General features: G+C 42.4%; 1 protein-coding gene across 3 annotated transcripts in view; it reads left to right on the plus strand.

Moving 5' to 3' along the window:
* Positions 1 to 886: 886 nt before the first annotated feature.
* LOC102486132 (uncharacterized) overlaps positions 887 to 27,241 on the plus strand; it is a 29,136-nt gene continuing 2,781 nt past the window's right edge. For 2 of the 3 annotated variants that reach the window (XM_006146741.2, XM_014587152.1), the window contains exons 1-4: positions 887 to 1,112; positions 12,861 to 13,066; positions 23,302 to 23,432; positions 26,397 to 26,570. In XM_006146741.2, coding sequence (XP_006146803.1) covers positions 1,045 to 1,112; positions 12,861 to 13,066; positions 23,302 to 23,432; positions 26,397 to 26,570 — 579 coding nt within the window. In that variant the 5' untranslated portion in view covers positions 887 to 1,044. The remainder of the gene's footprint in view (positions 1,113 to 12,860; positions 13,067 to 23,301; positions 23,433 to 26,396; positions 26,571 to 27,241) is intronic. The other variant, XM_006146740.1, reaches the window with a different exon arrangement.

The following is a 27,241-nucleotide window of genomic DNA, read 5'->3' on the forward strand; positions in this document are numbered from 1 at the left end:
AGACACTGATCATATGTTTTAAATAAAATTATATCATGATTTATGTTTTGTGAACTTTTTCACTCAGTAACATGGGAATCTTTTGGCTTATTTTTTCAAACTAGAGAAAGGAAGATTTTGATCCATAATACCAGCAAATATTTATTGAACATCTATCATGCATTTCATAAGCCCTTCAGCTATATTAGTTTACTCAGCCTTCACAACAGATCCACAAAGTGGGTTTCATTATCATCCCTATTATGTAGATGAAGAAACCAATTTTACTCCCCAGGGTTGAACTAAGGGCCCCCTTAATAGCTGAACAGTCCACACAAGCATCATCAACAGTGTCAAGTACTTCTCCTGTGGCCCCAAGACCGCCATGATTCAAGGCTGTTCTGAAAGAACTGTAAACAGTGAACGTTGAGAGAACATGCCTGAGGATATTTGGGCAGACAACAAAATGTGACCTCAAAATACCAGCTACTTTACCTTGCCACAAGTAATATTCCAGTCCACAATGTCATTTCTAGATGAGGCCTGGTAGCCGCCTGTTGTTGAAATAGGCATTTACCCTGCTCATTAATATGAGCAGATCTGATCATGACTCTTTAGGTTTCTAAGTTAATGGAATCCCATAAGTTAACAAGCAATAATTTAGAACACATGTACCTCCCAATCAGAGCTATTCAAGCAAGAATAGGGGAATATATTTTGCTTCATTTTTCAATACTCAGTTATCCAAGTAAAACACGTCCTTAAAACATCATGTGCATTAGAACATGAAGAGGAAAAGCATGCAATGGTAAGCACAGCTACAGTCTGCTCCTAAGGCTCCAGGTAATAGAGGCCTAGGGATTCCATCTGCAGCATTCTCACAGTAATGTCATAATGTCAACATTCCAAAAGAGTCCACGGCCCCAGAATCAGGGTCTAGGATGCCAGAGAAAGGGTGGAGAGGAATCTCCATGAATCCTGGGGTTTTGCATAAAGGCAAAGGCTAAGAAGGAAACAAAGAGTGAAATTTTGTCAACACTATTGAATCTGGACCCCATTCTAAGCATGTCCCATTTCACTAATTGGAAGGGCACTCAGATGGGAAGAAGCTCGATGCCATTTGACAACATCAGGTAATCAGCTCATCTCTCTTTTCCTTTATGGCACCAGGACAGGCTCCACATATTGGCGCCATGGGCATTCGTAGGCAGAGGGTTTAGCCAGTCTGTCAACCAGTATTTATCAACATGAGCAAAGAAAGCATTTTTTAAAAATAGATGTTTTTCTTTTCTGTTTTAATTCCCTTTAATGTTGTTATTGAAAATGACTTAGAAAGTAAAATAATGATTAGGTTAGATAAATTCATTTACCACCCTTAGTATGAATTGGAAGCTCAAGGGCAAAGGTCCAGGATAAAGCGTAAATCTCATAAGAGAGTCAGAGAAAGGGAGTCAGAATATACACAGAGCACTCAGAGGTATAAAAAACACATGTCTTATTCTGCAAAGAAAAATAAAAATTGCCAACTAAAAGTAACGTACTCTGCTCCTGTTGAAACATTTTGCTTTGAGGTTAACTCAGCTTCATTTGGAAACTATTTTAAAAACTCAAAGGCAGTAACCTCTTTATCTTGAAGGGGCATTTTTTTCATTTCTTCTTCCCAAGCTGGTATCTGGGTGCAGATATGCTGACATATCCTTCTGGTAGGGGCTGTTGGGTCCTTGGTGTTCTCAGCTAGGAACTAGTCTTGTCCCTAAATGTCCTCAGCTGGTGTTTACTTAGGTGTGGCTGATCTCACTGTCTTTGTGACCAGCTTGTTGACATCTGCTGAAGTTTAATGTCCCTGTGGTCCATCGAATCACTTTGTGGCCTATTGCTTCCTTGCCCTGACCACAAGCTTAGGTCAGGACAGCATTGCTCTTAATTCCTTGGTGTCTTCTCACCAAGGCAGACTGGAATTCCAGGCCATGAGGAACCTGGCTTGTTTCCACCACTTCCAAACTATAGTAGACACAGTGGAGATGTAGGGAGTGAATCTAGATATATTCACTCTCCTTCAAACCATGTGGTTTCTGTGAATGTTGCTAATGCTTCATCATTCCCTGTCCCGATTTTGCTTAAACATAGTGGAATGAAGGAAGAAGGAGTCACTTCTCAGTAACCAAAATTTGGTACACATCCTACTTGTGCTCCCTCAGAATTGCCATTCTTCCTTCTGTGGCAATGTTTTCTATTTTGTCTTCCAATCTGAAGAACATTTCCTATAAATCACCTCCATCTGCTCTATACTATGGATATGATCTAGCCTGGCTTTTTATAAGTTTATCTGTTGGGTCGTCGGGAAAGTCATGACATAGTTTTCTATTTTTTACTATGCAAAAAATGCATCATGACTTTTCTGACGACCCAATATATATAAAACCTTTAGGAATTTTTTTAGAGAGATTTTTGCTATTGGGAGTGTGTGCTTACTAGAGAGAGAGACAGAAATCAGAAAGTCACCCTCAGAGGTGGGGGTGATGGCCCTGCCACAATCCCTTCTCCTCCATTCTTCTCTAAGGATTTTGGACACACATGCATGTGCACCTGACAAGAGTTTTAAGCTGCCAGATCTGGGACTCAAATCAGTTGACTGGTGGGAGTCCAGTGTCATAAACATTATACCATCTGCTGGTTCCAAAACCTCTAGGAATTTAGAAAATGCTTTTCTCTCTCCATGGAAACTGATTCTAAGACTATTATCTTGCTGTTTTAGAATACTTCCTTGAGATTAGAACCTTAAAATTAATCCCTTTTCTTTGTTTTTCACTTTAACAATGCTAAATTCTTCAAGATAGTATAAACGTCATCAGCTAATGATTTACTCAAAACAGTATAAGTCTAAATAATTTTGATAAATGGATTTTTTTCATTTCATTTTCTTTTATACATTCAATCACATTACTATTTGGCTTACATGATGAATATTTCAGCAGGTGAACATTAGTACAGTTGATAAAACTACAAAATATCTTCTACAGATAATACCACATTTCTTTGTGCCATTAATGCTTTGCCTTCCTATTTTTCTTCTAAATGCCCTTCCTCAGACCCTTCTCTTTCACACACACTATATCTGGTATTTACATCTATACTGTGTTTATAAATCCTTTAGTCAATTAGTTTCATTCATAAAGTGTGAACTCTTGGTAGATATTAAATGGGGACACACGATGCCTCTTCTTCATAGCCTGGCTTGCTTCACTCAACAGTAAATCTTCCATATTCATCCACTTCCTGTCAAAAGCCAGGGTTTTGGTGATTTTTAATGGCTGAATAGTATTCCATTGAGTATATGTGCCACAGTTTTTCTATCCATTCATCTGTTTATGGGCATTTGGGTTGTTTCCATGACTTAAAAATTGTGAATAGTGCCACAATAAATATCCATGTTCAAGCACTTTTCTGATTAAGTATTCTTCTGTCCTTTGGGTAGATACCAAGGAGTGGGATTGCTGGATCATATGGTAGTTCTATTTGTAGAATTTTGAGGAATCTCCAAATTGTTCTCCACAGTGGCTGGACCAATTTACATTCCCACCAGCAGTGTAAGAGAGTTCCTGTTTCACCACACCCCCAACAGCACTTATCTTTTTTTTTTTTTAATCTTAGTTATTCTGACTATGGTTAGGTGGTATCTCATTGTTGTTTTGATCTGCATTTTCCTTGCAATGAGGAATGTTGAGCATTTTTTCATATGCCTTTTAGCTATTCATATGTCATCTTTAGAGAGTGTTTTTTTCAACTCATTCTCCCATCTTTTAATAGGACTGATTGTCCTTTTTCAGAACAGCTGTTTGAGTTCCTTGTGAATTCTGGTTATCAGTCCCTTATCTGACACAAAATAGTTTACAAAAATATTTTCCCATTCTGAGGACTGTCAATTCACACTAATTACTGTGTCTTTTGCCATGCAGAAACTTCTTAGTCTGATGTAATTCCACTTGTCTATTTTGGGGATTATCGACTGTGCTTTGGGGGTCTTACTTAAGAAGGCTTTCCATACTCCAATGTCTCCCAGGGTTTCCCCAGTGTTTTCCAGGAGCAGTTTTATAGTTTGAGGTCTTAGCTTTAGATCTTTGATTCACCTTGACTTGATTTTTGTCAGAGGTGAGAGGTAGGGGTTCAGATTCATCTATCTGCAAGTGGAAATCCAGTTTTTCCAGCACTATTTGCTGAAGAGGTTTTCCTTTTCCCACTGGATTGATTGGTACCCCTTGTCAAAAATCAGTTGACTGTATGTTTGGGAATTTATTTCTGGGGACTCTATTCTGTTCCATTGGTCCACTTGTCTGTTCCTGTGCCAGTACCATGCTGTTTTGATTACCACAGCTTTGTAGTATATTTTGGGTCAGGAAGTGAGATGCCACCCACTCCACTCTTCTTGTGCAGAATTGCTTTGGCAGTATGGGGTCTTTTATGATTCCAGACGAACTTTATGGTTGTCTTTCCTAGATCTGTGAAGAATGTGTCTGGTACTTTGATAGGTGTTGCATTAAATATGTAGATTAATTTGGGTAGAGTTGCCATTTTGATTATATTAGTTCTTCCAATTCAGGAACATGGGATATCATTGGGAAAAGAATAGAAGTGCTACAAGAACCAGTGAAGTGTTCTAGGACTAGTAACTTCAATCATTCCCAAACTTAACCCCAGTCATCTAAGGGAATGGTTACCAAACCCAGAAGTGGGGCCATCTGAGAAGTGATTAAGTGGGAACCAGCAGTTAGCATAATGGCTATGTCGCTGGACTCCCACATAGTCGACCATGGTTCGCGTCCCTGACCCGGTGGCTTAAAACTCATGCCAGGCGCATGTGCATGCATGCCCAAGATCCCAAGAGGAGAATGGAGGAGAAGGGATTGCGGCGTGACCATCGCTCCTGGGGACGCTTTCTGTCTCTCTGTCACTTTCTGTCTGTCTGGCGAGTGTACGCGCCCTATAGTGAAAAAAACCTCTCCAAAAAAAAGAAAGGCAGTTTTAGTATTAATACATTAAAATTTAAAAAATGTCAAGAGAACTTTGCTTAAGACTTAAAGACAGGAAACAGGTTAGGATTCTGTTTGAATCATAGGTACATGGACCTGTCCACATGGACCTGTCAACTCGAGAGAAGACTATCCTCCCTTCTTTTCACCACCAGCTAGAGCACTCCATTGGCCAAAACTAATTGGATGTCAGAAACAAGTCAGCTCCGGGATAGGGAAGAGTGGACGAGGGATCTTACAAACAAACAGAAAATATTTTGTCAAAATACTTTTCAAAAGAAGAAATGGGATATGGATAATGTACAAGGAAGTATGAAAAAGAAAAACTCATGATATTTTGCAAAAATATTACATCCCTATAACAGATGTCTGTCTTACCTGCAGTTTAATTTCTGTCACTGTCCATCTGAGCATGTATTTCAATAACATGACCACTGATTTGCAAAGTCGCCTGATAATAACAATAGCTGGCCCTGTGTTACTTCTGTATGAGCAGCTTTTCGTTGATGCTATTTAATTCTCAAAAGACACCTTTGTGATATGTGCAAATTATCATCATCATCTCCATTTGAAAAGTAAGATAATAGACTATAAAAGACTTTTTAAAAAAAATTTTTGGAAAGGTTTTTGCTATAGAGAGCGTACACTCTCCAGAAAGACAGAGAGAAAGAAAACGAGAAATCACCCTCCAGGAGAGATAGCAATCCCTTCTCCTCCATTCTCCTCTCAGGATCTTGGGCACGCACACACATGCACTTGGCGTGAGTTTAAGCCACCGGGTCCAGGACTTGAACTGTGGTTGACTACATGGGAGTCCAGCAATGTAGCCATTACACCATGTGCTAATCCCAAAGACTTAAAGAGTTTGTCTAAAGTCACACAGGCTAGTCAATAGCCAATGTAAGACCTAAGACCAGGTTCCCTAAGATAGGCAGGGAGCTGGGAAAGGACTGTGGAGAACTGAAAATGGCGTGTGCCTCTGTGTCACAACTGATGGTCGTTGTCCAGAATGGTAGGCCCCTGTTGTTAGGTCTGAATTTTCAAGAGAAACTTGTGATCAACATTGCATAGGAAAAGTCCTCATTATTTAACATAATTTTTTCTAATTTAAATTTTTAATTCAATTTGAAAAAAAAAAATGAATGTGTTAAAATAAACAATCCAGGAGTTTCCAGTTTGCAATCTTCGCTAGACTGTAACAGAGAAACCCAGTCCCCTTACCAGGACCTCCCCACTCATAACTGTCTTGCTTGTCAATAGCCTTCACAGAGGGATCAGCAGTTAGCATAATGGCTATGTCGCTGGACTCCCATGTAGTCAACCACAGTTCACATTCCAGACCTGGTGGCTTAAAACTCATGCCGGGCGCTTGTGCATGCATGCCCAAGATCCCAAGAGGAGAATGGAGGAGAAGGGATTGCAGCGTGGCCATCCCCCTGGGGGGTGATTTCTTGCTTTCTGTCTCTCTGTCTCTCTCTGTCCTTCTGGTGAGCACATGCACCCTATAGCAAAAACCCCTCAAAAAAAAAAAATAGCCCTCACAGGGTGACAAACCAAGAAAGTGTGTTTTCTGTCAAACTGACAACCATTATGTTTGCAAGTTCGGTTATATTGTAGATTAGGTGTGGTTACCAGTATGAATTAAATATCATGCTAAGAACTTTGCAAATGTTATATCATTTATTCTTTGCAACAACCCTACAATTTACAAATGTATAATCATTCACATTTTACGGAATGAAAACACTGAATTCAAAGACATTAGTCAGGATCTAAAATAGGAAACAGCAGAATTAAGGACTATCCCCAGGCCTCTGTGAGTCCAAAATGTAAACTTTTCCTATGCCAACAGTAGAGTCTCTTTCCCATGCCAACAGCAGAGTCTCTTTCCCCTACTCAACTCAGTTGTGATTCTAGACACACAAACCAGAAGCCCACAGGAACAATCTGTTCTTCCAAGTCAGGTACCAGTGATAACCTCAAAATAATCCATTTGGCTTTGCAGGCTGCTTACTAACCATCCAAAAGTATTGTGCTTCCTAAAAGCATCTTGGACACTTTTAGAACACCAAACAGACGACATAAGCAGAGTGGAGAGAGCTTGTACTCGGAAATAGGCAGGTGGTAGAAAAACAGAATCTGCTGAAAATTAACAGGAAGGCAGAGACTGCTAAAGCAATATCATACCAAAAAGGCCTCATTGTTTATTTTTAATTTTTATTTATTTCATTTATTTTTAAAGTTTCTTATTTTATTTTATTTACTTTTTGCTATAGGGTGCATGCACTCATCAGAGAGAAACAGAAACAGAGAGAGAGGGAAAGTGAGAAATCACCCCCCTGGGGGTATGGTCACAGCGCAATCCCTTTTCATCCATTCTCCTCTCACGATATTGGACGCACATAGCCAGTGTGTTTTTCAAGCCTCCAGGTTCAGGATTTGAACCACATACTCAGCCATGTGATATCCAGCACCACAGCCTCCATGCCACCTACTGGCCCAATTCTTTATTTTGTTAAATGACTAATTACCAGAGGAAATGTCATTTTAAAGAGTAGCTTTTGGGAACCAGCTGTTAGCGTAATGGCTATGTCGCTGGACTCCCATGTAATCGACCGCGGTTCGTGTCCCGGACCCGGTGGCTTAAAACTCAACGCCGGGTGCGTGTGCGTGTGTGCCCAAGATCCCGAGAGGAGAATGGAGGAGAAGGGATTGCGGCGTGACCATCCCCTCTGGGGGGTGATTTCTCGCTTTCTGTCTCTATGTCTCTCTCTGTCTGTCTGGCGAGCGCACGCGCCCTATAGCAAAAACCTCTCCAAAAAAAAAAAAGAGTAGCTTTTTAGGAGCAAGCAGATAGCATGGCAGTTATATCACTGGACTCCCAAATGGCTCACTGTGGTTTGAGTCCCAGACTCGGTGAGTTGAAACTCATGCTGGGCTTGTGTGTGTGCATGTCCAGGATCCTAGCAGGAGATAGAGAAGAGATTTCTGTGTGGCCATCCCCCCCTGGGGGTGATTTCTCACTTTCCCTCTTACTATTCTCCTCCTCCTCCTCCTCCTCTCCTCCTCCTCCTCCTCCTCCTCCTCCTCCTCCTTCTCCTCCTTCTCCAGCACATGCACCCTAAGGCAAAAAACTCTAAAAATGTATAAATGAGTAGTTTTCTTTTAGAAAAAAAATGAGTTCCACCTCCTGGAACTCAAGGGATAATATTAAACAAATAGATCATACCACCTACAAAGTATGCCTCCCAAGACCCAAGGTACTTTCTTCTCTCTCTGGACGAAAATTCTCACCCTCCTTTCTAGTTATTTTGACCATTCCTTTCAACGGAAGCAGCCCTCGGGCTCCCTGAACCCACATCTCATCTGGTATGTTTACTTTCAACACAGGAATGATGTCTGATCAGACGAGAAGTTCCAGAAAAGAAAATCTATGGTTGCACATTTCCATATGCTGTGATGTTCACCGGATTCATGGCCAAGCCTTGAATTAACTCTAATTTCCCAAAACCGTATTGTCTCAAGCTTCATTACATTCTTCCAAATGTTTTTATCATTACTTTGAGAGTTATAACAATAGAATTAGGAGGTTTGATCTTTAAAGAAATATATTGCCAAAAGACATTTTTATCTCTACATAAAGCCTAGTCATAGATCTCCCCATTTAATATGCTCAAGATGAATTTACCTCCCATGAAACAGCCATTGCTTCCCTGGTACCTCCCCCTCTCAGTCACCAGCACCTTCTACCCACTGCTCAGGTCAAACCAGTGCAGCTCCTTTGAGTCTTCTCATCTATTCAAAGCATCAGCAAGTGTTGTCACTTCTACCCCCAAAACCTCTCTCCCAACCTCTTCCTCTTCTGTCCATTTCTAGTGATGCTCTTGCAGCTCAAACAGCCATCACTTCTCACCTGAATTGAGGTCATTCCCCTTTCAACTGGTCTGCTTCCCCCTTTCTCCTCTCCAATCTGTTCTTCTTCATAGATTAGTCAACCAAATTTTCATAAGATGCAAATCCAACCATTTTGCCTTTGCTTTCCATCAACTTTGGTTAGGCAGATTAACCACCTGAGGTGCACTTGTTTGAATGCATGTGTTAAGTCTGCATATAAAGTAACTACAGGAAAGAAAAAAAAATTAACCTGTTTCTACATCCTACAGAGACAAGCAGAGTGCACTACACATGGTAAGTGTTTGGTAAACAGTTACTGAATAAATGAAAAGTTGCTTTAAACGAAGAAGAAAAATCTGAAATCACAAACATTTCCCATTAGAGCTGACGCCTGGCTCAGGATTCTTTTCAGCTGTATCTCATCCACTTTTCCCCTTTCTGTCCACTTTGACCACACTGGCTTCTTTTCTCTTCCTCAAATATCCCAAAGCCTTAACTGTCTCAAAGTATTTGCATTTGCGGTTTCCTCTGCCTGAAATACCCATCTCCCAGCTTCCAGTTGATTGGCTTACACTTAACAGGTCTCAGTTTCAAATTATTTTGCCCAAAGAGCCTTTATTGACCATGGAATCTAAAGATGACCATTGGCAGTTACTCTGTATCTCTTTTTTCTTTTTTGACATTCAAAATTATTTTTTATTTCAAATTCTTTTATACATTCAGTCATATGATTTAGCCTGTAAAGTGAATATTCCAACGTGCGCATTTCTCCCCAGTCAAGTTGATAATACTATAATCTTCAACAGATAATATCCCATTTCTTTGTCCCATTAATGTAATGCCTCTCTATTTTTCTCCTCAATGTCCTTCCTCACACTCTATTCCTTTTGTCTATTTCTTTCCTGGTACCTTTTACAAACTACAATTACATTACTTGTTTGTTTACTTACTATGTTGTTCCCTCTGTGCCCCGTATACCTATCATAAATTCTGAGGCATGACAGGGAAGAAGAAACTGAAGGTTGAGTGAAAAGAATCCACAGCCCTGCTATATCTCCAGGAAACACATACCAGAGTCAAAATGAAGGCAGGACTATCACTGTCTTGTGATACACTTACAAAAATGCGCTTTCAGTTAAGATCACAGAAGATATTTCCTAACTGATTATACTGAGCCAGGGAGTGAGATGCAAAGATAATAAACACTTCTAATTTGAAACAGATGGAAATCTGGTCCATTCCCCACTGGTTACTTGACTCAGGGCCCTTTAAAAATGATTCTCTTCTCTTCAACATTTTATGAGTATAATTTTCAAATGCCAGAATTTGTTCTCATGGAGGGCACCCCAGCTCCCCAGCAGTCACTCGGTTGGCCCTATTCATCTTGACAAGGCATGGCTTAATTGAGTCCTATGGGCTCATGTTCATTTGCATATCTGCCTGATACGGTGGATGGTAATGCTTAGCTACACCTTCATACGCAATATCTCAAAGTGTGCAAAGCACTTTCAGATCCTTAAATAGGGCACCAGAGAAATGTATAATAACATATTTATTAAGTGTAGATTTCCTTTCCTTAACGTGCTGAAATATGCCTTAGGGTTGTCAGTCTGCATGTCACAACGTGCTAGAAAAGTGGGAGGAATCTAGTGAACAGACACAGAGCAGATGTTTTTCTAAGCTTAAGAATTTCGTTTTCCTAAAATAACTGCCCAGTTCCTTACAACAGTACAACACACAAACTGCTTAAGCTGGCTTTTTTGGGAGGAGCTGGAGAACAATCAGAAGTGAATAGAGGCTTCAGGGACCACAATTTTAGAAAGTTTAAACTCATAAAAGAAAAATGATGCATCTTTTTTTTCAGTTTAGAAGATAGCGTGAAGGAAAGGTCAGGCTTCTCTAATATCAGTGAGAGTAATTCAATGACTTATGTTAGCATAAGCTTTCAGTGAGGACATTCTTAACCACTCTCTCTCTTCTCTCCTCTCTCTCTCTCTTAAGTTTATTTATTTATTTAATTCATTGAAGAGGGAGACAGAAACAGATACCCCTAGCAAGGTCTTCACTCTGCAATCCTACCTCCAGCCTCAGCCAGCCAGGATCCCACAGGCATGACACATGTACCCCACATACCCAGGGAAACCTCCATATGCAAACCCAGGACTTTCCCATATGGCTTCAGCATCACAGAGCTATGATCAGATGAAACATGATTTCAGATGACATTTCTACAACTTTCAGGGGAAAAAAATTAAACCCACCAAAGATGTTACTACATAGAGGGACTAACCACAAAATGCCAAAGCAATGTCATATCCTGCTTTCTGAGCTCTTGCTATAGCAGACGTTCTTGGCACAACTTTCACAAGCAGAGAAGCACCCCTTGACTCTCTGCTTCAGACGAACTCTGTTTATCACTGTGGATTTGGAAATGAGGGAAAACATAATCCCCCACACTCTCTTCCCTATCGTTTATATTTTGAATCTACTATCTTGTTCCTTCCTGTCTTTACCCAATACTTTGTCACCCATCTATCAATTGATCCAACCATCCCTCCAACAAATATGGATTGAGCATCTTCTTCCTGGCAGTCACAGTGATGCTTGCTGGGGATACACTGGTGAACAGGTAGATGAAATCCATGACCTCGGGGAACAGATCATCTAAAGTAGAGCTAGGCATGAGAGTAATCATTCTGACACAACCAGTCGTTGCTAAAATGAAGATACTCACAAGGTCTGAGCCACAGAGGAAGGACAGTTCTGTGTCTGAGGGTGAGAATGGGGAGGTGTCATGCATAGTACAATAAAGGAGGTGACAGGTAGGCATCCCCAGGACGATGCAGAGAAGGAGGGAAAGTATTGCATTCCAGGCAAAGGGAGAAGCACAGATCAACTCACATAACCTGAGAACCTGCAGTATTTCCAGAGCACTGAGATGGTTTTGCTGGCAAAATGGCACTTGGGGAAGAAATGGAAAAGAGGATGGAGACATGAACATATCAAGACCAGGAAGTACCTTATGGGTCTTGCCAAGTGAGATGACACAGGTGTTGAGAGTCACTGGAAACCTGTGTTCTAAAAAATACATATAAAGAAATAATTGACATGATGTGAAATGGAAAAAGAAAAAAACCACAATCAAACACACAGTACATTGGCCTTACCTGAAAAAAATGAAATACCTTGATGTCACCACTCAAAGCATTAATGTAGAATACCTGCTCTCCAATTGTCTTATGACTTACCGGGATATTCTCACTCTTTATTCATTACTCTGTTATAAAAGAATAAGCTGACAGCATCAATTTCTTTTCTTTTTTTTCATAAATATTTATTAAGTATCTGCTACACACCAGGCACAAGTTCACTTAACGTACTCTTTGCTATAGGCATGTGTGCTTACTGGAGACAGAGAGAAAATGAGAAAGCACCCCCCGAGGAATGGTGATGCCACAATCCTTTCTCTTCTATTCTCCTCTCAGGATTTTGGGTACATGTGCACTGGCATCCAGCATGTTTTTCTCTTTTTTTAATTTAAATTTATTTTCTTTTCAAATTAAAATATTTTCTTGGGGACCAACAGATGGTGTCATTGTTACATTGCCAGACTCCACATAGTCAACTGCAGTTCAAGTCCTGACTCAGCAACTTGAAACTCATACTGGGCGCATGTGTGTGCATGCCCAGGACCCCAGGGGGAGAATGGAAGAGAAGGGATTGCAGTGTGGCCATCCCCCCACCCCAGGGGGTGATTTCTTGCTTTCTGTCTCTCTGTCTCACTCTGTCTCTCCAGCGAGTGCATGTGCCCGATAGCAAAAATCTCTCTCAAAAAAAAATTTTTTTTCTTGAATTTGGGAGTTCCAATTCAACTTCTTGCCATGACCACATACTGGGCTATTCTTTTGTTGTTGAGCCATACAGAATAGCACATCTAATGGTAAATTTTTTTGAATTTAGAGTTCCCCATGAGAGGAAGAAAGAGAACAAGAAGCCAGAGGACCTGCTTGGAGACAAGCATGACCAGTACTCACCTCATGATCTGATGCTGCTAAAGGAGGAGAGTGCTCAGAACACTGAGTACAAAACACGGGAGAAAGGAGAAGACAAGGCTGCCGAAGAAGACACTTCCCTTGGCAAAGCAGAGCTGCGAAAAGATGCAAAGGGTAAGGGAAACCCAAGGTTAGGCCCAACCCCGGTGCATTTGCAGGCATCCTTTGGGTATATGAAGTGTGACCCTGGGCTAAAATCCTCCCAGGACAAGGCTGATATAAAATAACAAGAACAGCAATAATAATGTTGTGAACAGAAAGTGTGAAGAACTACTACTGCCTGTGACTAAACTTTTGGCTCAAAAATTCTAATCTTCATGTTATACAAATTCGGGCCAGACAGGACTGCCTCTAAACAAACCAAAGGCCATCATGGCTCAGCAGTTGCATACAGAGTCCCAAAGAGTCAGCCTCAATTTCTCAGTGAGAGGATCTGATTATTCAAAGGAAATGTAGACAGTATCATCTCCAGAGGGGACTTTAGTTCCACCCAAGGGCCCATGGGTCTTTGCCCTAAGTATTGCTTTTGCTTCTGCAGAGTTAAACTCTTCCATGCCAAGTCTCTGAGCCCAGCAAAGTTCATAGCTGAGTCTCAGGCACATCCCATTAAGGTAGGGAACAGTTGCTAGCCAATAAGGTATCTCTTCACAAGCATGAGAAATAAATCATCTAGTGTAAGGGTAGGTGGTGTCAGCGCCCAAGGAATCAGCCATGGTGCTGACACACAAAAATACATAGGATGACATCCAAGCTGGCTGGAGGCATGTCACAATCTTTCCTTTCTCTGTTTGTAAATTATTTCTCCTTGCCCCTCTCTTTGCCCTTCCTCTCATGCCTAACCTATCTTTTATCCAAGGAAATACAGATCCTTGCCTATTGCTCTCAAAGCTCTGATTTACCAATCCTGGGTTAAATACCCAGGGGTGTATGTACTGTCTTTGATAAGAAAGATGGGAAGATATGGAGGCAAGTCATCTTTGCATTTCCATTTCTTTCTCTAGCTAAAGAAACCAAACCTTATACAAAGAAGTCTACAGTTGTTTCTACTAAGTCTGTCTCATTGACAGAAGAGTTGGAAAGTAACAAGGAGGTATTTTTAAGGTAGAAAGTTATTTTTAGATCTCACTTACTGACTGGAAGATGCAATCCTTCATGATCTTTAACATAAAATGACTTACCTGGAACGAGTCCTTACTCTAAAGAGTGACAAATTGTAGCTGCCTGAGAGGATACATAAATTCTCCAAATTACCTCCAGAGGCCTAGCCATACAAAGACAGATAGGTTTTTAGTTATGTAGAGATACTGTGTACTTTTTGAAAATCAATTTTGATTCACTGAAAGTCTTGACTTTAGTCACTGTCGAGCCCATTGAAAGTGCAAAGATGTGAATCTGATAAGAGAGATCTTAGAAAATGGGTCTTTTGTAAAGCCAGGTCTTGCTCCCCTTGACTAAACTAGTAATTGAGGTGAATCATAAGGTAAAGGAGAGAGAAGAGCTGAGGTAAAATGGAAGGAAGGCAAGAGGAGACCCTCTGTCTTAGGATAAAGGTCTCAGCCTTGAAGCAAAGCAATTGCAAGATCTCCACTGCAGATGGCTCGGAACGAGATATAAACTTCAAAGTTGTGTAGGAGAAACTCCTGGCCTCCACTTGTCCCTCAGCTCAGGCATTTTCCAAGAGTCTGTCCATGATCCCATAGCCTTCCTGGATACCCCTATAGGGCCATGTTGATTCTCTCCCATTCTTCCAGCCCCCCCAGTTCATATACTTCTCCCATTCTGTTTAGAGATGATATCCTTCTTTGCTTTGTCACCTGAATTTCAAGCATTAACCCATTTATACAGGGCCAACTAAGTGACAGGAACTTTAGAGAGGCTGAGAACACAAAAATACATTTAGTCTTTCATTCAACAAATATTTTACTGAGCACCCACTATGTGTCCAGCATTATTCCAGGTGCTTAAAATGCATCGGTGGATAAAACCAATAAAAAAAATCAAAGACACTAACAAAGAGGATGTGTTAAGGGGCCCCATGCCATCTTCCAGCTCATCTCCAGACTTACAGAGCAAAGCTGGGGGAGGGTGAATTTGAACACTACTCCCACCCACGTATGGTCCAGTCTGGGCCAAATAAATCCTCTCAGGAGAAGGCCAGTGCTTGATCCATAAGAAAGTAGTGCTTTAGAAACACTAATCCCAGACCTTGCAGTTCAGAATCCACAGACTGCACCAGTGCAAGCCTGTCTGTTTTTTATTTTCCTCCCACTTGAAAGTGATTAGGGTTTTCTTCCATTTGGGGGTTTCTACCCACTTCTGACCCTGAAAGCTCAGGAAATTATAAAGCAAGTTTTCCAACAGATGCTTTTACTAGCGTCAGGCGGTCTTACACAGCTGCCAATTTGCTCTCACTGCATCTTGCAAGCCTGACTCATGACGAAGGAAAAGAAGCTTGAACTGGATGGCCCTGCTTGCTTGTGGGTGCCCAGATGCAAAAACAACACTGGCTTTAAAGGCCTGACGAGGCACTTCTAACCCAAGGAGTTTCTGCCAGGCAAGAAAGTCTGGCAGGATGTTTCCAGATGTATAGAACGTAAAGACTGGCAATGGAGTGGTGGAGTGTGTATGTGTGTGTGTGTGAGAGAGAGAGAGGGAGAAAGAAAGAGAGTGATGGATTCAGAAATGTTTCAAAAGACAGGGATTTGCTTGGAGATATGTGGTTTCCACAGCAATTTTTGGAATCTGAGTACAGAGGATAGTGGGGGTGACTGAATCTGAAGACTATATAGCCACTCTGCAGTCAGAAGCCATGTGTTGTATGAAATCTGAACCGCAGTTCTTACATATAATCCGCCTCTGCTTGGGGGTATCTGAGGAAATTTGAAAGATTGCAGATCAAAGGGAGAGCTTGCTCCAATTTGTCCAGGGTTGGGAAAACACATCTTTCAGACTGATATTGGGTAATTGCACATTCTGTCGAAAAGTACTCATCAAGGCTAGAAGGTTTAGTAGAGCATGACTTGGTTTTCTTCTAAAAGCAACAGATGATTGGAAAAGAATAGATAGAGCAAAGAGTAGATGGAGCATGAAGGATCCACCACCTACGTACTGCCTGGCTTTGTGCAAGTCATCCCAGATCATGGTGCCTCAATTTTTCCCCATGCAAAATAGAGTTCATCGTACTCAGAGCATCCAAGAATTACAAAGTTGGGAGAGATCATACACATTGTAGTCTGAGTACTAAGAGCCTGACATATGTTTCCATAGCTAAATAACTGTATGAGTCACTGATTAATTCATTGAGTGAAGAATGCAACAAGAGAACGCATGCTGAAGAGGGATCCCTTTACAACGTCCCAACGAGTAGTAGTTCCGTATGTGCTTAAATACCACCAACAATGGGACCATCCACTAAGTGGGCTGCTCTGTCTTTGGCAGCTATGGCTGTATGCAAATCCAAATCCAAACCCAAATCCAAATCTGCCTCCCAGAAGCTTCCATCAGTGGTTTCAATTCCAGCCATTGGGACTGAGCGAGAGAGTTTGGTCTCCATTCAGGGTGGCAGTCCTCCATGTATTTGGAAATAACTGTCATGTCTTCCACTGAGGTCATTATTCTTCAGGATAATTACTCCCACTTCTATAGTAGGGGCCCTGAAAAACAAACAGGGATTTGGTTTTCTGCACCATCCTTGTCTCTCTCTTCTGAATGGACCCCAGTCTGTCCAGGTGTCTCCTGAGTCTAGCCCTTGAGCTGAATTCAGGGATTCTGCCGTGACTAGGAAAAGAAATGTGGGTCCTTTCCCTTTCTTCTTGTTCCAGCTCCTGTGTATATTGATGCAGCCAGGGCCATACTGGCAAATATGTCTGCTACCTCCCATTCATCTTAACGCAAATCTCTTACATATCCTTTAGATCACAAATAGACTCTCAGAGAAGGACTTTTCAAAGACAGAGAGCAATTCCTTCTTGGGTCTTTTCTGCCCCAGACAAAATTAGACACATTGGTTCTGATGGTGGATTTACTATTCTGGTTAAATTTAGGCCATACTTAATTCTCCATCTCCCACCAGTATTCGTGTTTCACATGAATCAGTACTGAAGACAAGAGACATTTCTGTCCCTTCCTCTCTCACACTGATTACAGCTCCACAAAGGATCCCTAAATTATAATAAAGATTTGAATTATCCCTTTCTCATGTTAACTTGACACTGTACCAAGTATTTTCAGAAACTTGAGATGTATATCCTATGAGATAAATTTTTATATCAGATGGAATTGCTTTTGACCTAAAGAAATAAAAGGAAAAAAATCTGTCGATGATAACATGTACAGTATCCCCAAATGGACTGGTGAGAAATGTATTCATGTTGGAACAATCACTTTATAAGCTAAGTGATGTACATGATTGAATGTATAAAAGAAATTAAAATAAAATAAATATATTTTTAAAAAGGAAAGAGAAGTGTATTTCCCCATGTAACAAGATATTCAGAAGAAAGCTATACAGGATTGGTTGGTGGTTCCATGATGCCATCAGAGACCCAGACCATTCATAGCTTTCTGCTTCTCTTTGTCCTTATGCTCACAAAATGGATGCTCATCTCTGTATATCACATCCACATTCCAGGCAGGAAGAGTAAAGGGGAAAGAAAGAGACACATTCGAATTGAGTATGAGAAAATGATAATTTTGCAAGACACCCTTTCTCCACCAATGGACTTGCCATTCTCACTAGCCAAAATCATTCCACATAGCCATGCCAGCTGGAAAACAATGGGTTGGTTTTAGCTCATTCATGCTAACATCCTCACACAGTCAGGAGCTTCCTACTGGGGAAGAGAGGAGAATACACATTGAGTAGCCAGTCTGCCAAAGCATTGTTACCCCAGTTTTATGGAAGCGAAAACTAAGTCTGAGATAAGTTAAGTGACTTGCCCAAAGTCACACAGCTGCTAAATGGCAGAAGTGCTTCACAGCCCAATCCACATCATGGGCAGCTGCAAAATTCATACCTCTCAACTCAGCTTATGAATCCCCTTGATACACTTTGTCATGGGACACCCTGGGTCTCTGCATACTATGGTAGGGGGCGGTGATCAGCTCTCTGAGAACCCATTCAGAATCCACTCCAGAACACACATCTCTACCCATGAAGGCTGCCCTTGGCCACCCACACAGCCAGTGTCCTGCAGAGAGAGCCCACGTGGCCCTGGTGCTGGAGTAACCGAGTCCTCCAAGAACTCGCGCTCTCACTCGCTGTCTCTTTCTCTTCTTAACAAAGTAGAGAAACTGGGTTAAAATGTATGTTACTAGCAGGTAAAAGTTAGATCTACTTTTATTTTCATTTTTATCTCTGAAGTGTATTTATTTATTTCTTCCACAAAAAAGAGAGTGATAGACGGGCATCCCCAACAGAGTCCTCACATGAAGATTCACAACCCAGTCCCAGCCAATCCAGATTACGGGCATGCTCATGCATTCCCAGGGTGCTCAGGGAGATCCTGGGATATGAACCCAGAGTCTTTCCTAGGCGGGTCTAGTAGTGTTACTGCTGAGACACCATTTGGCCCAAGGATAGCTTTTCTTTAAAGAAGGGCAACTACAATCATTACGATGGTCTAAATTCCGGCTCTGATCAGACAAGTAGGCCAGTGCCCTCTCAAATGGAGCAAAGCAAATAGGTGTTATCATGTGCACTGCTGTGTCTCTTCCTTTCCCCAGGCTTCTTTGTTGTTCAGTAAACAAGACTTTGCACTCCCCATCCTGAGTAAAACGTCTTCCCAAATCTTTCCCTTGCATATGACTTACATGTGTATCAACAGCTTGGAGTATGGGTCTGAAAAAGACACCCTTGCTACACCTCTGTCCTTGGTCCCCCACCATGTCAGCGTAGAAACCACATATGAGATGCTGACACCTCCTGCTTCTAATCCATTTCATTTCACCAAGAAGCAAGATCTGGAGTCAGCCTTAGTTTTGTCCCAGTTTATAGCGCAAAGAAAAACCAGTGAGCTAGTGCAAACAAGCCATATTTTTAAACTGATAGTGGTGTCATGGTTAAACAGCACTGGGTTAGCCATGTCAGGACTTGACCCCACAGCTCCACCAGCTCCTTTACCCTGTTTGGATCATGATTTATTCACCCACGTATTAGTGCTCTAATGCTGCATAACCAGTCACCACAAATTTAGTGGCTTAAACAACACTGTTTATTATGTCACAGTTTCTGTGGGTCAGAAATCTGAGCATGACTCAGCTGAGTCCTCTGCTCAAAGCCTATCTTAGGCTCTGTGTATTGACAAACTCCATTTCCTTGCATCTTTAGAATTCCTGGTGTCTTGCTTCTTCAAGGCCAGCAGGCTTTGAATTTCTAACCCCTAGATTCTCCTTTAAAGGACTCACTTGATTAGGTCAGACCCATCAAGATAAGCTCCTTCTTGATGACCGTAAGTCAACTGACCTTAGTTACTTCTGCAAAATTCCTCCATCTTTGATGTGACATTATCATAGGAGTGACAGCTTATCATAGTCATAGGTCTAACCCGTATCCAAGAGAAAGGATTATACAGGACATACGCAGTAGGGGGCAGAATTTGGGGGCCATCTTAGAATTCCACCTACCACACCCTATAAAATTAAGATACTGCTAAGAGCTGTCTTGTTTGGCTGTTTTGAAGATTAAATGAAAAGCTGAATATAGCAATAAAGTACCCAGCAAACAGCAGCTGCTATAATTACTTTAGCATTTTGGAACATCTTCTACATGGAAGGCTCCATGCTAGGAGCCTGGAATTCAAAAAATCATAATGCAAACCTTGTTCCTAAAGAAATTATGTTTCTCAAACCCTCATAGTTTTCCCCATTGCAAATGTTGGCAAAGAGCAATAAAGCTTTAATGCAACTAAACAACGCTTTGATATAAAGACTTAGGGTTTTCTTGATTGTTTAGAGGCATTGTCAAAAATAAAAAATGCTTGTTACTCCAATCAAATACTGGCATCCACAGAATTATTATTCCCACCCTCAAAAACCCCCTGGTTTGGCTGCTAAATTGCAGTCAAAGGAGCAGCTATTTGGTGATAAGGCTCTAACACCAGTAAACTCAAATTCTAACCCAAGGGTGTCTTAGCCTCTGCTGCCCACGTTTGCATTGCCTGGAGGGCTTATTTACCAGGTAAAACCACCCACCAAAATGCAGATGCAATTGGCATAGGGCACACCATGCACTGGGACTTTTAAAAACCTCTCAGGAGGCTCCAAGCTACTGCCAAGGTTAAGCATTGCTGCTCTAACCAAAGCATGATAGTTTCCCAGTGGTCTGAAAATGAAATTCTCTTTTACAAGAAACTGCTGGAGACATGATAAGCCAAAGAGACGTGAACAGTGATAATGCTTTTTCTATTTACTTTCAGCAATGACATTGAAATTCAACACATTTTATACTTTTGCAAGTCACTCTCCCAGGTCCAGACTGCTGCTGTCTATTTTTTTACAGATACGGCCCCTCTTTGGGTAGAGACAGCTGGGAGGGAACTGAGAAAAGATTCCATTTCTCACGCAGCCAAGAAAGCTGCTGGTGCTCCATGTGTTTCCTGCTCATTCATTCAATGGTCCCTCTGTCACCTACATGCATTAAGCGTTTACTATATGCCATGCTTCCAGCTTGCTGTGGGAGATTCAAAGATCACTACAACCTGAACTTTACCTTAAAGAGCTTGGAATCTAATGCAAAAATGCTCCTTCTGTACAAAAGGAGAAGTGTTTTCAGCATTAAGGGAATAGAACTAATTTTGAGGTTATAAACAATCTTTTTTAAATTTTTCTCAGTTTTTTATGAGTACGTGTATCTCCCTCCAGGGTTTAATAACTTCCAGAGAGCAGCTTCTTTGCAACCTTCCCTCCTTCTTCCCCTGCTACCCAACCCCCACCCCACCAGATTGCCACTAAGGACCGGAACTTAAAGATTGCCAAAGTGCTCTGGTTCTCTCACAAGGGAAAAGGGTGACAGAGCCCCTGCCTCCTCTTCCCTGACTCCTTCTAATCTCCCAGTTCCTTCTCCCATACAAAGGAGTGATCTCCACAATCCAGGAACACACTCTGTGCTGTTGAGGCTGACCTCTACTAGATGCTGAAAGAATGTCCCCTGTCCCCACTGCCAGCAGCACTGATTGCAAATGCAGCAGAGAGCAGACACTGAGGAGGCTTTGGCAAAGCCCAGGGACACTGGATCCCTCTTTTAAGATAACGCTGAGCCACTGGCAGCCATTCGCAACAGAGAGCAATGTGTACTCTTATGTTGTAAAATTAAATCTCGATTTTGTTTGCCTGGTATCCAAAGGGGAACTTCCCCCCTAGAATACCCCATGTTTCTACAGAGACCTGAACTGCAACCCAAGAGGTAGTTTAGCTGAAAAGAAATCAGAATTCCTACCTAGACAAATTATTCTCCAAAACCTCTCCCTTCACTTATTTAGTAAACATTTATTGAGTGTCTATTATGTGTAAACTCTACCATTAAAAAAAATTGAAATACCAGAATCCTACCATCACCTCAAAATTAAGCATTTTGGCAGACCCCGGCAAGAATCATTTTAAGCTCCTTCTTATATGCCTACTCTGGCATCCTGGGGAAATCGTTATGTTGAACTTATTTTATTCTCTAAGTACTGTTTAGAACAGAGTTTTATCTCAGACTGCTGGAGGCCTTCAGGAACTACATGAGCAAATGGCTCATGGGTCTCCATAACATCAGCTCCTTCCACCCAGAGAGAGGCGCATGAGCATCACCTATGTTCTTGGCTGCCCCAGTAGAGGAAAACATGGAAGTGCACCCAGAGGTGAGAACTAGCCATCATTTGCCCCTTGGTGCACACGTGGGAAAATATGCAGGGAGTTAGAGGACATTGAGGGGGGAATCACAGTGATTAGGGAAAATGATGATGAATCATTTACTCTAGAAGTTACGATCTTTTTCTTTCTTTCTTTCTTTCTTTCTTTCTTTCTTTCTTTCTTTCTTTCTTTCTTTACTTCTTTTTCTTTTTAGTAGAAAAGTATTCCCTGTATCCCTGCGTTGTTGTAAATGTGATCCCATGTAAAGTCTAGCACATGAGCTGGAAGACGCCAAGGTCCCTTGGAGGCCCAGAGTTGACACTGAATTAGGGAAGCAAACCTGGGATTAGTTGTTTGAAGAATGGATCTCATGCCTGGTATCAAGTCTGAACAAAGGTTTTCCAGATCACTGAGAAAACTGTAGACTGCTCCCTTCTATTCTGGAAACCAGAACTTGTCTCCTTGCAATAGGGTGTGGATTGAGGGAGGCACTCAGGGGTCAACAGAGTATGGCCACTTATTTTTAATGGATTTTGAACTAAAACTGGCTTTTTTTATTATTATTATCAGAGGGCATGAGAGAGAGAGAGAAAGGCAGAGAGAGAGAGGTGAGAAATCACCACCACCACCCCACCCCACCCCTGCAGTAAGATGGTCACGCCTCTTCTTCTTTATTTCTCCAACCTGTTGGGACTTGGGGCACACGTACACACCTGACTGCCATGGTTTTCATGACACTTGACCTGAATTCAAATTGCAGTCATTCATGTCGGAACCAGCTCCCTTCATCAATAGGCTATGGAGCCAATCCGAGTTTTCCATTTTGAAATGGCTAAAACGTAAATCCAAAGATTTTGTGGCACATGGAAATCATAAGAAAGCCAATTTTTAGTCATTCATATGTAAAGTCTATCGAAACGCGGCCATGCCTACTCACTTGCACATTGCCTGTGGCTACTTTTGCGGTGTGACAGTTCTATCGGACAATTGCAACAGAAACGCATGTCCTAAAAGACTGGAATATTTATCGCCCAGCCCTTTTGGGAGTAAGTTTGTCGACTTTTACACTACGGGTAAAGAATAACCCTGCACACATGCAGAAAAATGAGAGAGTCACATAATGGACTCTTTAATTAACCTATGTAAACAACCACGTAGGAGTTCCTGGTTTTCTCTTCACCTAAACTTCCACCATAAGAATCAATACAACGCATGTGGCATTGGCAGAATGACTTAGCAATAATGCATCTGCAAAGAGAATCTCCCACCAGGCCTTATTGCATTCTCGGAGATTACAGAAAAACTTACTATGAATCACATAGATGCAGATTATCTCAGAGCTTTCATTCTTGGCTCTGGGCAGAGTGTCTGCTTCCTTCTCGTTCATGCAATGATTCCTTGTTTTACTGTGAGGTCAGGCGGAGAGAAATCCACCCCGGTACGGCTGGGGAAGGAGTGAGTGTCATAACATGATCCCAGAGTATAGTGGCATTTCTCTCCCTGCTTCCTTGGAACAGACTGGAAGCTGCCGATCTCCCTGGGCCCTGTGTATCCACCATTAATCTCCTCGAATCTGAGCAGCACCAAAACTTTGGGACGAAGCTGGGAATTGCCTCCTCCAATAACAAAGAGCATCCAAATACACGACGTAAGTCTTTCAAGGCTCCCTTTCTCCTCCCTGTTCTTTGCAGACTGAGAAGTGAGAATGTGCCCCGTGCATGGGTAACCTGTGCTAGTAGGGCATTGTGAGTGTCAAAGACCCATAGAGCAGGAGTAAGTGGTTTCTCTTCACCACTGTCCCCATTCCTACCCCTCCACCTCCCTGTCACCATGTAGGACCAGTGCAGGGAGAGTGAGGAAACGTTGGAACCACATCATCATGCATTGTGCACCTCACCTTAAAGGGAAAAAAAAAAAAAGAAGAAATCCTCAAAACTGGATGGTTTTCTGATGTTCCCAATGATCCTTCCCACCTCATCCTCTGAGCTTCTGCCACGTGTCCACTCTGTAAGATGTTAGGAGTCTCCAACTGCTGATCCTTTGCCTTGTAGTTAATCAGCTCATTTTCCTTTGTGTGAAAGTGATGTTTTATTAAAGCTCGGTGTTCATCTAATGCTTTCCCCCTATTGTTTTCAAATCCAGAAATGTCCTCCTTTAAAACCTAATCATTCCCTCAGGGGACGAGCTTCTATCAAGTACTTTCCACATGACATGTAATCTATGTAGAAGGATAACCCATGTAGATGAATAGAGCTGGCCTGCTCTCAAAGGCCTGAGAGTCTAATCTGGGACACAGTCAGACAGAGAGACAATAAGTCAAGAGGTTGAGGACACAGACCCTGGGGGTACGTGGTGTGGAAGTCCAGGGGAGGAGGAGCTCACTCTGACTGGGGGGCCATAAAAGCCTGCAGTGGGGGTGACAGTTTATCGGGAGTCAGAACCAGTGTCCTGAAAGATGACTAGGAGTGAGGCAAGGCACAGCAGGAGGGCAATGGAGAGGGAAGGTGATCCAGGCAGAGAAAGAGATGCATGTATGTATTAAACTATGGCAATGGTGATGATGACTGTGATGTTCGTTTCAACTGTCCTAAAGAAAGGCATCATGGGGACCAGCAGTTGGCGTAATGGCTATGTCGCTGGACTCCCATGTAGTCGACCGTGGTTCGAGTCCTGAACCCGGTGGCTTAAACTCACACTGGGCACGTGTGTGTGCGTGCCCAAATTCTAAGAGGAGAATAGAGGAGAAGGGATTACAGCATGGCCATCCCCCCTGGGGGGTGATTTCTTGCTTTCTGTCTCTCTGTCTCTCTCTGTCTTTCTGGTGAGCGCATGCGCCCTATAGCAAAAACCTCTCCAAAAACAAGAAAAAAGAAAGGCATCATGAAAAATCAAGGGGAGAACAGAGTTAGAGGAGACCAGGATGGAGGTCTGTTTTGTTTTTCTCTGCAAGTAGGTCAGCTCTGGCCCAAACCAGAGTGGTTAGATGGTCTCCCCACTTCTGAGGCCCACTGGCATCGAGCTGCAGGGTGGACTCTGGAAACTACTTTCTGGAAACAGAGTTGCCACCCTGATGCTACTTAGGTGAGCTTAACCCTGCTGTTAAAGAAGGTGGCAAAAAGACCCTGGGAAAGTCTTTGCTTTTGCGTGGCCGGATCTCAGTGAGATATTTGTTTCTCAAACCCCTGGTGGCCTCTGGTTTCCATCAGCTCTTCTGTCTCCCACCTGCTTCCAGAGCTGCCATCTCAGTGTTCATCCAGCATCTTGTCAGTCAGTGCTGGAATAAAGCAGCACACAGATCTTTGTTTCCTGCTGTGTGGGAGGCAGGAAATGGCCGGCCTCCCTAATTGCAATGAGGTCCCTGCGGCGTGTCCAACTGCCCACACCTCAACACACTCCCACCCTCCCAGGTGTCCCAGCCACAAAGGAAGGTACGCTCAGCTACCAGCAGCCAAAATCCATCTGCCCCCACTGCGGTTGCCAGCCATATCCCTGTGGGGAGTAAAAGAAAACAGATGTGGATGGAAACAGCATTTGTTGAGCCTCCTTTGCAAACAAGAGGGGCCAGGGTGCCTGGGAAGAGTCCCTGGTCACTAGGTTGGGCATCACTGATGACTGATATGCAGATATGGAACTCTGTTGTCAGTCCAGAGGGGCTAGGTAAGAAGGGAGAAGCTAGGTGAGGGTGAGGTGGTTAAGACCCAGGAACACTAGTGGAAACTAAGTGTCAAAACAGTTGCAAGACAAGGCCTGCAGCTGCCGGAGTTGCAGGTACCCAGCAGGATCTGCCCATCAGCAAAGGACGCATAGGCCTTGGCCTGGGCAGGAAGGGCTTTATTAAGGGAGAGTCCCTGGTTTGGAGAATTTACAGGGTACCCTCCATTGTGTCCCTACTAGTGGGTTGCAAGTGAGATTTCTTTGCTCTTCCATTTCTAATAGAGGCAAGACGAGAATTTCAAGCTAGGACCCTCCATCGCCCATCATATTCTGCCTCCAGGAAGGATAACTTCCAACCCATGGCAATCCGGACATTCCATTTTTATATAAATCACAGATGTAGAAAGCTCATCCTCAATAATCCACTGTGGTGCCAGCCAGTGGCATGGTGGTTAAGGGGGCTGGATTCCAAATGGCCAACTGTGCAGTTCAAGGCCTGGGTACAGCAGCTTGGAAAAACAAGCTAGGCACATATGCATAGGTGCCCAAAATCCCAAAAGGAGGAATGGAGGAGAAGGGATTATGGCATGACCATCCCCATTGCTTTCTCACTTTCCTTCTCTTTCTCCCTCTCTCTTTCTCTCTCTCCCTCTAATTTGTGCAAACTCCCTCTAGTAAGTTAAATAATAATAATAATCATCTACTAGAGAGGTGAGTGATGAGTCCAGGGTTCTAGTCAGTAGCACAGTCACCACTAGAACTCAGTGCCTGACTTTCAATCGACTATGTTTGAGTGTTGGCTGCAAAGTCTACCTCCCAAGGCAACAGAAGGCAGAGAAAGGGAAATGGAAGGCCAACTAATAAGAGTTATGTACAAGAACTGCCTGCTTTAGAAAGCACACTTGTCTTGGAGTGAGTTGTGTATTTGGTAACCATCTGCTGTCTGGCTCCTCTGCAGGTACATATGACTCGTCTGCCCAAGCAGGGCCCTTTCCAACAGTTCATGGACATGAAAGTGGAGAAGAGACTGGCCGACTGGAAGGAGCGGCGAAGTCGCTTTGGAGACATCAACATGCACAAGTGCTACCAGTTTGGGCAGGTCTTCTCTCCTTTCCAGGCACTCGCCACCACAGTGAGCTCTTTTCTTGTAATGAGAATTAAAGTCTTTCTGTGGGACCAGTGACAAATCCCACTTCTTTCTCCCTTTGAGGAGTGTGTTAGTCAGTTCTGACCACAATAATACTGTATAACAAGTGACCCTAAAAATTCAGTGGCTTACAATCATAAGCAACTATGCCTCTCACTCATTGTTTGCAGAGAAATCATATCTTATTTTTGTTCACTGTAAGTTCACAGGGCAGAAAGGAGTAAAAACATTTTAAAAAATAATCCCATCTACCACTAGAGACTAAATCTAGCCTACCTCAAGTTCAGTGTCCTGAGGTTTAGGGAAGATCTGAAGGTAGATGGTGGTGGCTGTGGCATTCAGAGACAGGGTCATTTCAAAGGGAGAAAGTGGCCTTGGAAAGGGGAGGTTTCCATGATATAAAGGTGTTCTGACACAAAGAAGGTTGGCTCTGTCTCTATTTCTCTAGTTCACCTGCTTCTTTTTGGACCCAAGTCAATTCAGGTTCTCACAGTTCATATCCTTGAAACTATTAATGCTGTGTTTTTGTGGTATTTTAAAGGTACACATTGTTGTGGCTCTAAAATTTGAAGTTGCATATGAATTAAAATGTAGATTCCCCCTTTGGCCAGAACCACCATTTTCCAGTAATGAACCAAAATGATGAACACAAAGGG

Source organism: Tupaia chinensis, unplaced genomic scaffold (genome assembly GCF_000334495.1).
Source record: "Tupaia chinensis unplaced genomic scaffold, TupChi_1.0 Scaffold000187_1, whole genome shotgun sequence".
In the NCBI taxonomy this organism is placed as follows: Eukaryota; Metazoa; Chordata; class Mammalia; order Scandentia; family Tupaiidae; genus Tupaia; species Tupaia belangeri.